Here is an 18,193-nt window from a genome sequence, read left to right on the forward strand (position 1 = left end):
AATTCAAGTTACTTGTGTCAAAAGTGATTGGTGATCTCAGAATAATAGGAATAAACAATAGCTGGCGTAGAGAGATAAATATAAATGTTGTAGTCTTACAATAACAATAGGAATGACGAATCAAATTGCTGTAATATATATATACATACGGTTATATGTCCGCGATAATTTATTCCTATATGAGTTAATAAAAACAGTATTATAATACTAATTTTGTCATCAAATTCTTTGAACATGTTGTGTTGACTGACACCTTCCCTACGATAATGACAGACTCCAAGTACTGCTCGTAAGTGCCGTGGTTCCCAAAACATTCTTTTACCACAGAAACAACAATACAGTTCAAATCCTTTATCACTTCCGTAAAAGAAACAATGACTGTAATAATATAGCCTAAAATATTACTTGAAAATACACTTTGATTGCCACAGACGAACATCTGTATAATCTACAGTATCATAGGAATGTAACTGTGTTTACACCTTCTCCGTTTCATTGCAGTGGGCTGAAACAATTTGTCTTTCACTTACAGCCCCGCCCTATTGTCAGTTTTATTGCCATTCTTAGAACATAAACATAAAAAAAAGATGGTCTAACACTTAAGTTGATGAAAGAATATTATAAGCAGTGACGATAGCAATAATAAAACTCTAGAGAGTTTGGGACATATCTCCAACACATTCAAGCATTGACCAAATTGAAAATTAGCGCAATGGTTTTCTTCCCTTACCTAAATCCAGAGATCTGATGGAATGCCTTCCATATTTTCAAGCAGTGTGCCCTTTATCTTTATCAGTGAGCGATGGAAGGAAAGTGCTATCTTGAGAGATGTTTAACTTAATACGTAATATTAACTTTTTTAAAAAAAAGAGAGTGTGTTAACTAAAAAAATTTTATAGGAATAAATATGACAATTGAAACGTCCCCTAGAAAAATTATACAAGACTGTATTTAAACTGACACACAATATTTTTAGCGCAACGCAGTCTGACTTCCAAAAATCCCTACGAAAGAATGGCCCTGACCAACATTAACCTATACGTTTCACAAATCACTTACATCACCAAAAATCTTTGTTACTCAAACTACTGCAATAAAGCGAGCGCCACTACTGCCAGCTAAATAAAAGATTCAAACTACTGAAGGCACTAACTACTGATAGGCATAGTTAGCAAATGAAAGATTTTAATAGAGAACAAACAATGTATTTACCTTAATAGTCAAAATATATATAGCAGTTCATGACATCCAGTCTTACAAATTTCACAATTACCACATACACCATCCATCGGACCATATTTAACTACAAGCTTCGGCAACTAATGGAAGTAAGTATGATAGAGCACAATTAAGTTCACGAAGACACTGGTCATCATTTGACAATTCTTATAACACTGTAGGTGTTTGCTAAATATACTAATCGTCCCTATAATACTGCCGATTTTTCCAGGATTTTAAGTTTGACTGTGATCATGTGTGATAATGGTAAGTAATCGGAATGTAATTCATCTCCTGAAAGGTTATGTATTGAAATGATGTAAAGATATTCGAACTGCAGTCGAAGCAACGCTATGTTATTTAAGAAGCAAAATTTGTGACCAAGCAAATTAAATACAGTCGCAGGCTGAATTAGAAAAAAAATTCTAATAATTGTACAGCATACAAAATAAGGTAACTGCTGACTTAAACTCCACTTCCAAGAGAAAGACAGTAACTGGACAAAAGAAATCCTAACATGTATTAGCAAAATAACTAGTCATCAGTAGATCTGATATCTGCTTGAGTTTAGTGGCACAAACTACTTCACTCTAACATGAACTACTTGCTTAAGTATTTAAAGAAAAAGCTAATTACAGCGCGCCACTCAACAGGGGAAAAAATGGATAATTCGGACAGAAGGTGGCCCTAAAACTTCACTGCTGAAGGACAGCAATTTTGGTATAGTTCCAAATCTGTTATTTTAACGAACATGAACACTGATAGTTTTCAGAGACTGCATGTAATGCTTGAATAGCACAGAACCTGAGTGGCACATGGGGAATCAGAATCTGTTACAGTTTAAGGAAGATAATGCAATTCATGATTTTAATAGCACATCTAGGTCAATACTGATTAATTAAGTTTTGCACGTACTTTCACTGTGGCTTAATTAGTAACTGACTACAACGGGCGGAGTACAACACTAAAACTGTTCTGTCTCATAACACGTTTCCTGATTAATAATAATATCATACATAAGAGGAACAGGTACACAAAATTACTATCTAGAAACCTGTGACACCAATATTATTGTTGTAGACCTGCAGTCTGTTATGATCTAGACTTCGTCTTGTAATAACTGTTCTCGAGTAAATTCTGTATTCAGAGAAACGTGAATTTCACTCCAGAATGAAATTATGCTTAAATATGCTTACACTAAAGACTGAACTTAAGAACTTTAAATACTACATGGAGAAATTCATCAAAAGACGGTCTTCAAAACCAAAACAATGGAACAACGGCTTTAATGATTGTAATGAATAAGTTTGACGCTATCACGATGTCTTAAGAGAAAAAAATCAGCATATTTCTGTGCCACGGATAGGATCCTATCGAGGTAAGTAATGTAGGATAAAGCACGGTTCGTGATACAAAAATAAACTCCTATTATTCGAACACATTAGCAAACACTGGTCTGTGTATGTATTTAAAAAATTAAATTTCATTTTGTCTGAAGGTGGATGCAATAGCGAACTTCTGTGGCCCTTTAATGCAATATGCTGTGTAAAATATCTTGTTGGTGTGTACTGCAGCTTTTAGGACAACCTCATAAGTACCATGATACAATGGCTAATAACAATCCACATCAGAGCCATAATTACTCCACTTTTCCAGAAATCTTTGTCTCGTTTCTCATTCGGGAAGTTGACGCATTGTGGGCTAGCCGCTGACTATTTGTGGTACACGGACTTCTCGTGCCTCCCCACGTTTTACATTCCCGTCAAAGCCTTTTCGTTGTGGAGGGACCTTCCTCGAGCTATTGTAGCGTATCCAATGATACATTCCCTGAGCACGAACAAGTTATATGTACGTTACAACTATTTACACAAAATAACATAGCTGCAGAAAAGACAGTTACGTAATATTTTCAGGTTACATCAAAGTACAGAAAGAGATTTTTACATACAAGTCAAAGTAGTAACAGAATACACACGATACAGTATCGATAATCAACTTTAAGCGTTGCATGTTTTTGCTGCTTAACAGGTGAATAAGAACCACATTGAACTGAATAAAGAAACCAAACCGACCTGTTCACATGATAAGGCTTTTAATGCAATAAAGACTTATCTGACGTGGCTAATGATGGAAAGAACGCCATCTACATCTACATCTACATGACTACTCTGCAATTCACATTTAAGTGCTTGGCAGAGGGTTCATCGAACCACAATCATACTATCTCTCTACTATTCCACTCCCGAACAGCGAGCGGGAAAAACGAACACCTAAACCTTTCTGTTCGAGCTCTGATTTCTCTTATTTTATTTTGATGATCATTCCTACCTATGTAGGTTGGGCTCAACAAAATATTTTCGCATTCGGAAGAGAAAGTTGGTGACTGAAATTTCGTAAAAAGCTCTCGCCGCGACGAAAAACGTCTATGCTGTAATGACTTCCATCCCAACTCGTGTATCATATCTGCCACACTCTCTCCCCTATAACGCGATAACACAAAACGAGCTGCCCTTCTTTGCACCCTCTCGATGTCCTCCGTCAATCCCACCTGGTAAGGATCCCACACCGCGCAGCAATATTCTAACAGAGGACGAACGAGTGTAGTGTAAGCTGTCTCTTTAGTGGACTTGCTGCATCTTCTAAGTGTCCTGCCAATGAAACGCAACCTTTGGCTCGCCTTCCCGACAATATTATCTATGTGGTCCTTCCAACTGAAGTTGTTGGTAATTTTAACACCCAGGTACTTAGTTGAATTGACAGCCTTGAGAATTGTACTATTTATCGAGTAATCGTATTCCAACGGAGTTCTTTTGGAACTCATGTGGATCATCTCACACTTTTCGTTATTTAGCGTCAACTGCCACCTGACACACCATACAGCAATCTTTTCTAAATCGCTTTGCAGCTGATACTGGTCTTCGGATGACCTTACTAGACGGTAAATTACAGCATCATCTGCGAACAGTCTAAGAGAACTGCTCAGATTGTCACCCAGGTCATTTATATATATATATATATATATAGATCAGGAACAGTAGAGGTCCCAGGACGCTTCCCTGGGGAACACCTGATATCACTTCAGTTTTACTCGATGATTTGCCGTCTATTACTACGAACTGCGACCTTCCTGACAGGAAATCACGAATCCAGTCGCACAACTGAGACGATACCCCATAGCTCCGCAGCTTGATTAGAAGTCGCTTGTGAGGAACGGTGTCAAAAGCTTTCCGGAAATCTAGAAATACGGAATCAACTTGAGATCCCCTGTCGATAGCGGCCATTACTTCGTGCGAATAAAGAGCTAGCTGCGTTGCACAAGAGCGATGTTTTCTGAAGCCATGCTGATTACGTGTCAATAGATCGTTGTCTTCGAGGTGATTCATAATGTTTGAATACAGTATATGCTCCAAAACCAAATAGCGAATATACAAACTTATAGAAGAGGACAACAATAACGGCAGGAATAGGAAAAAAGGTACGTGTAGATCTTACACAGTGTGCCCCATTTCCTGTAGGACTGTGTCTATGAAAAATAAAAGCCAAGGATTATATTCGGAAATTCACCGCATTACTCTCCCTCTGAACCAGTACACAGCTGAAATCGTTTTAAAAATGTTTTTAAACAATCACTGTAGCCCTTCTTTTTTGGAGATGCATTTAGTGCTGCAGTACAATTTTCTTGGACGTCCTTAAAATCATCTTAACAGTGTTTTTTTATTGTTAGCTCCAATTTCGTGAACAGCCCAGAGTCGAATGGGGCCAAATGTGGCGAATGCGGCGGGTGATCCAGAACTGTAATCCGTCACACCCGCACCCGACATTCAGCTTGTGGGCTCGGGCCTTATGGTGGAGGAGCGACAAGGACCCTGCCTCTCGGCATTCGTGTCGAATGCGACGCGTTCACTGGCTGATGTTGCCTCGTTTCACACAAACATTGATATTGCTTCATCGCTCCACCGCGATTTTCCGACGACTGTCGGACACATACTGTCCCATTCGCACTCAGGATGCTGCTGTGTCTTTGACCTTCTGCAAAACCTGGCTTTGATCTACTGTACAACTGTTGTCGAAACTTCCAGGATCGTAACGCCCCAGTCGACACGAGATGGAACTTCAGAAAAGTTTTTCTCACGAAACTGGGGCCCATTGCGTAGTTACCGTCATCAACTTACGACAAGGATGCGGTCAATATCCTATTTGATTTATTTATTAATCAATTAGCACACCATAGAAATTTACGCATCTCGAGTGCACGTGTATAAGATACTGATACCTGTGCATTTGAGCAAGTAACATGTACAACACTTTAATAAATGTGACTGGCTAGTATAAAAACCTAAACCTCAGTCTACTGGCCGTGTCGGACCTTTCAGAATCGACCTACCGCCGCGTCATCCTCTGCCAATGGTGTTATTCGGATGCGCTATGCATTGGTATCTACTTTCCAGACCATGAGTCGCAACGTATCACTTAAATAGCTTCTCCCTTGGCACCACTAGTCTGAGTGCTCCTTGTTCTAGTCCTCCTATAAGGATTAAGTCCTGGCACCGGGAATCGAACACAGGTCCTTCACGTAACAGACACGCTAACGAGTTTGCTACGGAGGCGGACACTGGATAGCATAAGGTAAGGAAACGAAAATTTCAAATCTGTGAGGGGCACGTAAAAGACGAAATATAAAACATGTAACACCTAAAGAAAAAAGATAACCTTTTTATTGGTAAGTGGAGCGAAAGACGAAACAAAATGGTTTCATACGGATGCACTAAGAAAACGTTAAGTGTTGAAACCATTTAAGGGGTGTGCAAGACAGGAGCACATCAGAAAGGAGGGTATCCAAGATGTGGCTCACATACACTGAAGGAAGAAAACCGCAACACAAAAAAAATTTAATGTAGAGTAACGGAATTTAGGGAATACATTTGTAACATACTTGAGTGATTAACATTGCATTAACGGGTTAATGTAAGCGCGAGATTAGCCATTGACAACGTGAAACCGCCGGAATGTTGAATACAAGCATTGTGTGGAAGCATTGTGTTGTATAGGTGGCGGATGTCAGTTTGTGGGATGGAAAAAAAGGTTCAAATGGCTCTGAGAATTATGGAACGTAACATCTGAGGTCATCAGTGCCTTAGAGTTTAGAACTACTTAAACCTAATTAACCTAAGGACATAACACACATCCATTCCCGAGGCAGGATTCGAACCTGCGACCGTAGCAGCAGCGCGGTTCCGGACTGAAGCGCCTAGAACCACTCGGACATCACGGCCTCCCTGTGGGATGGAGTTCCACGCCTGTTGCAGTTGGTCAGTCAATACGGGGATGGTTAATGCTGTTTGTGGGTGACGTTGGAGATTTCGTCCGATGATGTCCCGTATTAGCCCCATTCGGGACAAATCTCGCGATCAAGTAGGCCATGGCAACATGTCGACACTCTGTAGATCATGTTGGGTCACATTAGCGATATGTGTGCGATCGTTATCCTGTTGGAAAACACTCCGTAGAATGTTCTTTAGGATTGGAAGCACAACAGGTCCAATCACCAGATTGACGTACAAATTAGCAGTTAGGGTGCGTGGGATAACGACGAGAATGTTCCTGCTGTCATACGATATCGCACTCCAAACCATAACTCCAGCTGTAGGTCTAATGTGTCTAGCACTGCGACGGGTTGGTTGCAGGCCCTTGACTGACCTTCTCCTAACCAACACACGATCATCACCGGCACCGAGGCAGAACCAGCTTCCATCACAACACACAAAAGACCTCCACTCCCCCATCCAATGAGCTCTCGCTTGGCGGCCCTGAAATCGCAATTGGCGGTGGTTTGGTGTCAGTGGAACGCACGCTACAGGGCATTTGGCTCGGAGCTGTTCTTGAAGTACCAGATTTGTAGCAGTTTGTTGTGTCACTGTGTTTGTCAACTGCTGCTCGATTAGCTGCTGCACATTCAGTACGATGCGCCAGAGCGACAAGCCTATCACAATGGTCTTCCCTCTCGGTAACGCCACATGCCCGTCCGGAGCCTGGTTCTCTTGCAACCGTACATTCTTGTGACCACCGCTGACAGCAATCATGTACCATGGCTACATTCCTGCGAAGTATCTCTGCCGTATCGCAGAAGGAACATCTAACTTCACGTAGTCCTATTACACTACCTTTTTCAAACACGATGAGGTGTTGATAATGGCATCTTGGTCGCCTTGAAGGCATTCTTGACTGACATCAACACAGCACGCCTAACCTAGGAGGTAATGCAGGCTTTATAGCTTGTATTTGCAGCAAAACTGATTTCCATTCTCATAGATGCACTACTTGCGTCACTCTTATTCGACTGGTGCGAAATTTGGATAGATATAATCTTTCAGATATAGAAACACGCCTACCAACTTTCGTTCATGACGCACAACTTCTTCTTGGTGATGCGATTTCTTTCCGTCATTGTAATTAAAACTACAGGAATGGTTACAAACTGATAGGATTATTTCATGCTAGATGCGTAGAGGCAACCATAAATTACGGTCTACAGATTAAAAAACTCAGTAAAAGGTTTTAATTCACTATGATAGCTGCAATATAATTCCTACGATACCACTACAAAAAATTCTATTCTCTTAAAGCGAGCTGTGAATCTGAGATACAGGGAATGTTGTAGTTAAAGATGTTATTCTATAGTCAACATCTACGTCTTCTGAATATTTGATTGATAACCATCGCACTGGTGCCAATTCTTGCTTCTTGCATAAAGAGACGCTAGACGCATTTTCAAATTGCATCTTCTGATTGAGATGCAGCTATCGTGAGTATCTGCCTAACTTGTGATTAGGTTTTCATGTTAACATTTCTGCTAAACCCCGTACATCTACATCTACATCTACATGGTAACTCTGCAATCCACACCTAAGTGCCTGGCAGAGGGTTCATCGAACCATTTTCATACTACTTCTCTACCATTCCACTCTCGAATGGCGCGTTGGAAAAAGGAATGCCTAAATCTTTCTGTTCGAGCTCTGATTTTTCTTATTTTATTATGATGATCATTACTCCCTACGTAGGTGGGTGTCAACAAAATATTTACGCATTCGGAAGAGAAAGTTGGTGATTGAAATTTCGTAAATAGAGCTCACCGCAAAGAAAACCACCTTTGTTTCAGTGACTGCAACACTCTCACCCCTATTGCGCGATAATACGATAGTGGGCTTGTCGCATCTTCTGAGTGTTATGCCAACAAAGTGCCTTCCCCACCGTATTATCTATGTGGTCTTTAAAATTTAAGTTGCTCGTAGTTGTAATTCCTAGGTATTTAGTCGAATTGACAGCCCTTAGATTTGTGCAATTTATCGTATTCCCAAAATTTATCGGATTTCTTTTAGTACCCATATGGGTGACATTGCACTTTTCTTTGTTTAGTGCTAATTGCCACTTTTCGCACCATACAGAAATTCTCTCTAGATCATTTTGTATCCTGTATTTTGTTCTCTTCATTCGAATCTTCGTCTACCACGACAATTAATTCTCCTGTATGCCCCCACTGACGATTTAACTGTTTCTAGTTGTCTTTGCTCATGTCCACTGAAATGGTTCTTCCGGTAGGGCTTCTCCATAGCTTCTGTCCTTGCGTTGGAGTTCTGTGTTTCATACTTTACGTCCCATCATCTTTAGATAGCTCATTTATTTTTCCGGTATAATCCTGCCTTCTTAAAATGACCTCCTTCAGAAGGCAAGTGCAGATGACTGAATGGTAAACGGCACTACAAAATCCCTTGTCCTTCCACACATACAGGCATCTGCAGTCTGTGAATGGTTTAAACAACGACGATGAAGAAGCAATCTGCTAGACTATGCATATATTGAGTGAGATTACCTATAGGACGAATAGTTAAATGATGTTTACCAAACACAGTAACTTATCCGCAGTGTTTGACAAGAACAAATAAACTGATATACACAATTACTGGAGACGCAACAAAATTCTGTGGAATGTGGAATTTACTTCCGGTCATCTGTAGTCTTACGCTAAACGCTCAGTCTTTTTCATTTCTTTTCTGCGGTTTTATTCTTCATATCAGAAACAGTATCATCTAATTACGGTAAAAAGTAACACAGCAGACGAACAACTAAACCGTGTAATTGTACCCTAAAATACAGGAAGCGCCGAATGCAGTAAATTTGATACTGAGGCGAGATACCGTGCCACATCTCACCTCTCCTCTGGTACAAACACACTTCTTCCTGCTCCACGGGCGAGCAAAGCAACAGAATCAGCACCATTAGATGTAAATGCCTCTCTGATGGCAAGAAGACAGTTTTTCACTGGCGTAATGCGCTTGTAAACATAGCCTGCGCGCTACTAATTCTACTAAAATGATTAAACCGCAGCTAGAAGTACAAGATTCACTGAGAAACTAACAGTCTATCTGTGGAGCGCAAATAGCAGGGGTTAAAAAAAATATGTCGACATCTTTGCTGTGAATGTACGGAACGATACCAATCGAGATACTAATGACGTCTTCCTTCTCAATTATTGCTCCACGGATCCTGGACAAGGAAAACTCAGCAGCAACCAGGGATTTATTTGCAGCAGAAGTCGACGGGCGACGTAGGGAAGCTCTCAGGTAAGTCACGGACCATTTACGGTGGAAATCGTACGGTAATTTGGAAAAGCACCGAGTAATCACTGGAGAGCTGCCTTTTAACACTCACGCACGTAAAACGAGAAAAGAGGAACAGAATGCTCTCCTGGTGGTACAAGCTAACGTACGTATATGATGGTTCGTTATTTGTTAAAGAATGCTTCATATTCGGAAAAGTTATTTGACAGTAAATTTACAAATTAAATCAGCTTCTCATAGAGCAGGAGTGCACATTGTTATATAATCTCGGAAAGCCAGAAAACAACATGGCTTTCGTCATGAGAAAACTTCAGGGCTGACGTTCACACAAACCCCTACCACGTTGTTGTGGCTACATACAAATTGCTTCAACTTTATATAACTGTTTAAATAAGTTGTGTTTCATCTAGAAAGCACAGGGATAATAAATGAGCTACCACTGCAGGTTAAAAACTCCGGATCAGTAGTCAGTACGACAAGAGAGGTCTTTCACTTCATTACATAGAACGAATGTTACCGACATAGTCTCTGCAAATATGATTTCTGTCTTTTACTTGAGCTTTTCTCGTTTTGTGATACAATGATCTCTCTTTATTTGTCAACAAATACCAGAAAATCGGAGAGTTTGTGTAGAAGCCTTATCGATACTACTCAAAGTACGCTCCTTGAGGATAATCCGAAAATCACTTTGTACTTTAAGTTAATTTCATTCATCAAGTTCCCTGCTACCACGTAAGTTAAAGCTACTGGGGCATGGAACGAGGTACTACTGATTCAAAAATAGCTGATAAGATAAAAACAAAAACAGAATTATAAATACATAAATAACTATTACAAGAATTATTTACAATAGCTCTCTAAATTACTGGTGGGAACTCCTGTATATAAAAAAGTCGTATGCTACAAGGACGCCTTTCTGTTTAGTTTTGAAAATCTAGTACGTATCACTTAAAGTTTTCTATTCAGCTTGAAACCTAATGATGACATAGAACCTGCAGAAAAATGCACATATTTCTGTACCGTGTGTAAAGAAGTGCTATCTAAGTGCAAATCATTTTCCCGTCTAGGTTTCACTGATTGACTGTGGCAGATCCTGTTAAGTGAGTCCACATTTTTGACGTTAAAATTCGTGAATGAGTATATGTAGAGGGATTCAGGAGGTAGAATATCGAGCTGCCTGAACAGCGTCCTGTGCGAAGTTCGTGAACTGACAACGCAAACTGCCTTTTCTGACTGTTCTCCAAAACATGATACTATAAAATAAATCAAATAAAAATGTACGAAGTGAAAAGCTTTTTCTTTGCAGTGTCAAAGACGGTAAAAGCTTTTCTTATGGTAAAGACAGTAGAATTTAATTCGTGCACTAGATCCTGAATGCTGTCCTTCCGAAAGATCTTTCCACCAAGTTTATCATTAAATGTGAAACTTCCGATTTCATTCTTCATTACAGTGACCGCTCTACCACTTGCGGCTTCTGCTGCAGGTAGTCTATGAAAGCAACCCATTAACCATTTTAGGCCCATGTCTGAAGCTTAGCTTCTCTCAGATAAATCCACATTCGGAGTCCATGATTACATCTATATAAGAGGGACTTTCAATAAGTAATGGTACACATTTTTTTCCCTGTCAGTTTCAGTTGAAAAACGGGGGATTTGTTTTGGGACATCACAGAATATCCCCGCTTCAGTCCCTGTGGTTTCATAAAGTTCCAATAGATGGTAGCGCTATTGGTACCCTTCAAAACGGCGTCTGTGATGGACGTGCGTTCCAAGCAGAGAGCTGTCATTGAGTTTATTTTGGTGAAAGCTGTAGCATCGCAGACGCTCAAAGACTCTAGCAGAATGTCTATGGAAACTAGTGAACAAAGGCACGGTGAGTCGTTGGGCGACGCGTCTGTCATCATCGCAGCCTGTCCGATGTCCCGCGTGCCGACCGGTCCGACACAAAAGTAATCCTTACTGTGTTGAAACACGCGGAGACTCCCATTCGAGATGATCACTCCCATTAGAGGTGATCTACGGATCACAGACAAAAACCTCACTCCTCAGCTGGGTGTTGATAGTGTTCACACCCGACAGCTGCTCACGAAACTTCACGGGACTATTCTTCCTCATACACCCAACAGATAGGGTCACTCACCTTCCGAATCGCATCTGTTTGACCTAATGAACGATGCACTCCGCGGGAAACAGTACTTGGATGATGGGGAGGTTACTGATGGTGCAAGAGGTTGCCCCCGACGTCGACCAGTAGAGTGGTACCTTGCGGGCACACAGGCCCTTGCAGTAATGTGGTTCAAATGGCTCTAAGCACTATGTGACTTAACATCTGAGGTCATCAGTCTCCTAGAACTACGTAGACCTAACTAACCTAAGGACATCACACACATCCATGCCCGAGGCAGGACTCGAACCTGGGACCACAGCAGCCGCGTGGTTCCGGACTGAAGCAACTAGAACCGCTCGGCCACCGCGGCCGGCTAGTAATGTGGCGTAAGGCCGCCGCACTGAACGGAGATTTTGCTGAAAAATACGGTTTGTATTCAAAAGAGTTGGGAAAAGTATACTGTATTGGAATTCTGAATGAAACCAACCAGCTTACAGAAAAAAAAAAAAAACATGTGCTGTGTTACTTATTGAACACCTTTTGTCTTGTCGAATTCTTTACAGCGATAAATACGTCGCTGCCGCTGGCGACAAACCAGTCCTTAACGATAAATAATCTAACCTGAATTTGTCTCTGTATGTCCATCTTTTTAGCGATGGTTGAGGGACTCGACTGTTCGATACAGGATGTCAAACACCTTTAAGCCGTCTATTTTCCAAACTTATTTTATTTGGCTACCAGCTTCAGTGTTTTACTACGCCATCCCCAGGCCCCTGACTGACGTGTAGGAAGCTTCTACTTCGGTGCTGATCAAAACAGGGCCCAGCAGTACTGGTATCGGTAGATTTCTCATACAGCGATCTCTTCAGAAGACAGTTCGTCAGCCAGTACCAGTATTGCTGACTCATGCTTTGATCAGAACCGAGGTAGAAGCTTCCTACACATCGGTCAGGGGCCTGGGGATGGCGAAGTAAAACGCTGAACCTGGGAGAGAAATAAAATAAGTTTGGAAATTATACGGCTAAAAGGTGTTTAATTTGACATCGTAATCTAAATTTAGTATTTAGTTGCTATTCCCTTCTGCTATCCATCAATTTTCTTTTCATAACAGTATCTGGGCATTATATCCTTCAAGAAGCAATCCTAGCCGGAGGCTGTGGCCGAGTGGTTCTAGGCGCATCAGTCTGGAACCGCGCTGCTGCTACGGTCGCAGGTTCGAATCCTGCCTCGGGCATGGTTGTGTGTGATGTCCCTAGGTTACTTAGGTTTAAGTAGCACTAAATTCTACGGGAGTGATGACCTCAGATGTTAAGTCCCATAGTGCTCAGAGCCATTTGAACCATCTAATCATCCACTGTCCAGTGGCATGGCTATTCACACCATTTCAGGTGTCGCTTGGAACTGACTGCACAGATTTGTGGCTTACCAGGTGGTGATCAACCACTGTACACTATTCTTTTCAACCCACTTCGCACAGTCATTGTGTTGGCTTCACTGCTGGCAAAACTTAGGAAATATTGAGCGATTTCTTTCGCAGACTTCGTACGATTTGGTTCAGCCACAATCCGCACCGCTCGACGTTCCACGCCCGTCAGTACATAGGGTCCACCTGGTCTTGGTTTATCTGTGGTTGTTCCTTTACTTTCCCATTTCACAGTCACTTCACCAATAGTCGAGTGGAAGAACTTAACAAGCATTTAAACGTCTCCGATGGATTTGTTACTCAGTTGTCATCCAATGACTAGTACCCTTTCGAAGTCACTCAGCTCTCCTCACCAGTCCATTCTGCTATTACTGCTTTTCTACTGACAAGCGAATACTCTCCGGCTCCCCTTGCACTGACGGGTCCGCCTCTCGTAACATCTGTTACATAGGAGCGTCCACAAACTTTTGATCAAATATCGCATATACTTCAAGTGTCCGCCCTGATAACTGAATGGTCAGCGTGACGGCTTGCCGTCCTAAAGGTCTCGGGTTCGATTCCCGGCTGGGTTGGGGATTTCCTCCGCTTAGGGACTGGGTGTTATGTTGTCTTCATCATTTCATCCCCATCCGGCCCGAAGGTCGCCCAATGTGGCGTCGAATGCAATAAGACCTTCACCAAGGAGGCCGGACCTGCCCCGTAAGGAGCCTCCCGGCCAATGACGCCAAACGCTCATTTCCATTTCCACTTCAAGAGTCCCTCAGAGATATCTCATGGGACCCATACTGTTTCCTTTACACACGGCATACAGGTTCAAAAAATCGTGTAGAGATTCTGGTGCTGGCACAACCAAAAGCAGGAAGCGCGATATTCATCATCGCAGGCTGTGCTCACGATGGATTTATTTTATAGCGGTTGCTCGTTTTTCCTTACGATTACCGAGTTTATCATAGAGGGCTATGAAGATAAAGCGTTGTAGCGCTGAAATGGAAAGCAAATGGAGAAAGATCTTTAAATATAGCCAAAGCGTTCGTTGATACCTCACTAATTATAGTAACAACTAACGTCCCCCTGTTCATCTAAAGATGGACATACAAAGGCCAAACTTATTTGTCAGATCAGAAAATAAATAGAAATAAAGGACCAACAAATTGGGTACATTTCAGCCAATAATCAACAAAATTTAGATGGATCAAATAAGACTATTCTGGATTTAATATGTGAATAAAAACTGAAGTAAATAATGAAATGGCCGGCCGGAGTGGCCGTGTGGTTCTAGGCGCTACAGTCTGGAGCCTAGCGACCGTTCCGGTCACAGGTTCGAACCCTGCCTCGGGCATGGATTTGTGTGATGTCCTTAGGTTAGTTAGGTTTAATTAGTTCTAAGTTCTAGGCGACTAATGACCTCAGAAGTTAAGTCGCATAGTGCTCAGAGCCATTTGAACCAAATAATGAAATGTAAATAAAATAAGGGAAAGATTAGTAACGTCAATGTTGTTGCTTTTTGTTGCAGAGGGCCAAGCCAGCCACCTGAACCTGTTCAACTCGCGGCAGCAGGCGAAGAAGAAGCGGAAGTCGCGCACGGCGTTCACCAACCATCAGATCTTCGAGCTGGAGAAGCGCTTCCTGTACCAGAAGTACCTGTCACCTGCGGATCGCGACGAGATTGCGGGTCAACTGGGCCTGAGCAACGCGCAGGTCATCACGTGGTTCCAGAATCGGCGTGCCAAGCTCAAGCGCGACATGGAGGAGCTCAAGAAGGACGCCGGGTCCACCGACGTCTTGACCGCGCACAGGTCCTTCCTGGAGAAGGTCACCGACCTCGGCATTCTGAAGAAGAAGGCGCCCTCGAGCATGGCGGCAGCTGCGTCCTCTGTGGGGGTAGCATCTGGAGTCTTCGGGGGCGGAGGCGACTCGGGTGTCGACAAGTAGAGGGCACTTCTGCAGGACAAGTCACACAGCGTGGAGTAACTGGGTGGACACTAACTACGTAAACATTTGAATTCTGAAGAGTGCGACTCACTTGTGTGATATCTCGCCACAGAGCACTGTTCAGGCACTTTTTGACAGGTATTTTGTTCCTGTTATGAGAGATGGTCACTTTCCCATTTCACAGTCACTTCACCAATAGTCGACTGGAAGAACTTTGCAAGTATTCAAACGTCCGTGAATGGACTGGTCAGGAGCTGAGTGACTTCGAACGTGGACTAGACGTTGTTTGTCACTTGAGTAACAAATCCACCACGGACGTCTCAACACTTGTGAAGGTCTTCCACTCATCACTGTCAGGATTTATGCGAAACTGCGAGCTCAGAAAGATGAGGACTCACTATGTTAACCTTTATAAAAGTGAAGAAACCTAGGACTCAACAGATGTTGAGTAACGCGTGGCAAGACGTTTATTGTTGCGAACATTTACCACTACAGAAGATCCAGTTCTAGATTTCATGATAAATTGTTATAAAAATGTAGTCAACACTGAATAATACTGTCTTACGAATGATGGAAAAGTTACATAGCTGCAGCCGGCTTTCGCTTTGAAACGTAAAAGTTTGGACTGTTCTGTAGCTTCTATGGTGCACTTAAAGTCTTAATCCGTACAAAAAGAAAAAAAAACCCTTATCAATAATACTTCAGTTACTTTGCGGAATTGGCATCTCTAATGGAAGAAAAGGGAAAGTTATGTAGCAAAAACGAATTTAGGGAGACAAGAACGCTATTAAAGAAAGAAAAACTACTGTATAACCAGTGAATAAATGTGTTATAACCATGGTGCTGTTTGGATGCTTAGCTCCAAATTCAGATCACATATCGTTTCATGATTGAAAAACTAGTAACTTTAATGAGTATCAAAGAATGGTTTTGTTGATCTAACGGTTTAGCTTACAGTCATATTTACAAATGCAGTTCCGTCTTACATGAAAACTGTTTTTCACTTTCAGCCCCTTGCTAAATTTTCTGTTTATAAATTCCAATAACATAAGCACATTCCCGCGAACATAATATGAGGGATATTGTGCATAATTTTACTATGAAGTCTTATTTTAATACAATTATCTGACACTGTTAGAAGGAGAGCGAGAGCTATATCAGTGTAAAAAGCTCCCAAAAAAGAAGTTTTACTGCCTAGGTCGCTGGCAGTTGATATGTATGTTGACTACCAGCTTCAGTGAAGTTGAGCAGGTCTGAAGACATCAATAAAGCATCGCTGGAATTAGTAATCATTATATATATATCAACTGAGATAGGGGCAAAAAACTTCTATGTTGGAAGCTGTATTACATGTCTGTATTTTGTGTATAATATCGTGAAGGTGCTATTTATCGAGAAGTTACATTCTCTGTAACATGTTCATATCACGAGGAATGAGTATGACAAAGCAGGGGGCATGGTAGTGTATGTTCAGCTCATTTCTGCTTCAGAGACAAGAACGTATGTGCAGTGCTGTGACAATTGCATCTGGTGTCGCTCTAAAGAGAGAGATGAAGGTTGCAAATGTGAATACTCGCCAGGGAGTGTAGCTAACTTGCGTCATCGTTTCGTACATGTAAGTGCTTCAAGCTGTAGTTCCGTAACTGTGAAAACAGAGGTCAATATCTACCTTTATTATCCTAATTTTGTTACTTCGCTTCAATTTTGTCGCAACCACAGTGAAATCCATAAAGGATATAAATTGTAAATTCAAGTTACTTGTGTCAAAAGTGATTGGTTATCTCAGACTAATAGGAATAAACAACAGCTAGCGTAGAGAGATAGATATAAATGTTGTAGTCTTACAATAACAATAGAAATGGCGAATCGAATTGCTGTAATATATATTCATACAGTTATATATCCACGATAATTTATTCCTATGTGAGTTAATAAAACAGTATTACAATACTAATTATTGTTATTGTATTCTATGAAATTGTGTTGTTGATTGACTGTTTCCCAACCATAGTAACAGACAGTAGTACTCCACTTGCATCTGTCGTTTAGAATACATTTTTGTCGCACTGCAATAGTAATAGTACTAAACATTACCAAGTACTTAAAAAACCACTTCAGTTATATAGCCTCAAATACACCTAGATGGCCACAGAAAAGAATACAGCGCAACCTATAGCGACAGCAGGAATGTAACTACATTCACATTTTCATTTTCTTTATTGGAATACGTTGCAACAATTGCTCTTTCACTTAAAGCGTGTTGGATCATGTGAGGCAATACTGACCCTACGACTTATCTGAGAAGAAAGATTGAGGAAAGGCAAACCTACGTTTCTAGCATTTGTAGACTTAGAGAAAGCTTTTGACAATGTTGATTGGAATACTCTCTTTCAAATTCTGAAGATGGCAGGGATGAAATACAGAGATCGAAAGGCTATTTACAATTTGTACAGAAAGCAGATGACAGTTATAAGAGTCGAGGGGAATGAAAGGGAAGCAGTGGTTGGGAAGGGAGTGAGACAGGTTTGTAGCCTATCCCCGATGTTATTCAATCTGTATACTGAGCAAGCAATAAAGGAAACAAAAGAAAAGTTCGGAGTAGGTATTAAAATCCATGGAGAAGAAATAAAAACTTTGAGGTTCGCCGATGACATTGTAATTCTGTCAGAGACAGCAAAGGACTTGGAAGACCAGTTGAACAGAATGGACAGTGTCTTGAAAGGAGGGTATAAGATGAACATCAACAAAAGCAAAACGAGGATAATGGAATGTAGTCGAATTAAGTCGGGTGATTCTGAGGGAATTAGATTAGGAAATGAGACACTTAAAGTAGTAAAGGAGTTTTGCTATTTGGGGAGCAAAATAAATGATGATGGTCGAAGTAGAGAGGATATAAAAT

The 18,193-nt window shown here is 41.3% G+C and overlaps 1 protein-coding gene across 1 annotated transcript in view; it reads left to right on the forward strand.

Annotated features, from left to right (window-relative positions):
• The window catches only part of LOC126355749 (homeobox protein engrailed-1-like), a 440,119-nt gene extending 422,880 nt beyond the window's left edge, over positions 1–17,239 (forward strand). The window contains exon 2 of the mRNA XM_050006139.1: positions 14,876–17,239. Coding sequence (XP_049862096.1) covers positions 14,876–15,294 — 419 coding nt within the window. The 3' untranslated portion in view covers positions 15,295–17,239. The remainder of the gene's footprint in view (positions 1–14,875) is intronic.
• Positions 17,240–18,193: the final 954 nt, after the last annotated feature.

Source organism: Schistocerca gregaria, chromosome 3 (genome assembly GCF_023897955.1).
Source record: "Schistocerca gregaria isolate iqSchGreg1 chromosome 3, iqSchGreg1.2, whole genome shotgun sequence".
In the NCBI taxonomy this organism is placed as follows: Eukaryota; Metazoa; Arthropoda; class Insecta; order Orthoptera; family Acrididae; genus Schistocerca; species Schistocerca gregaria.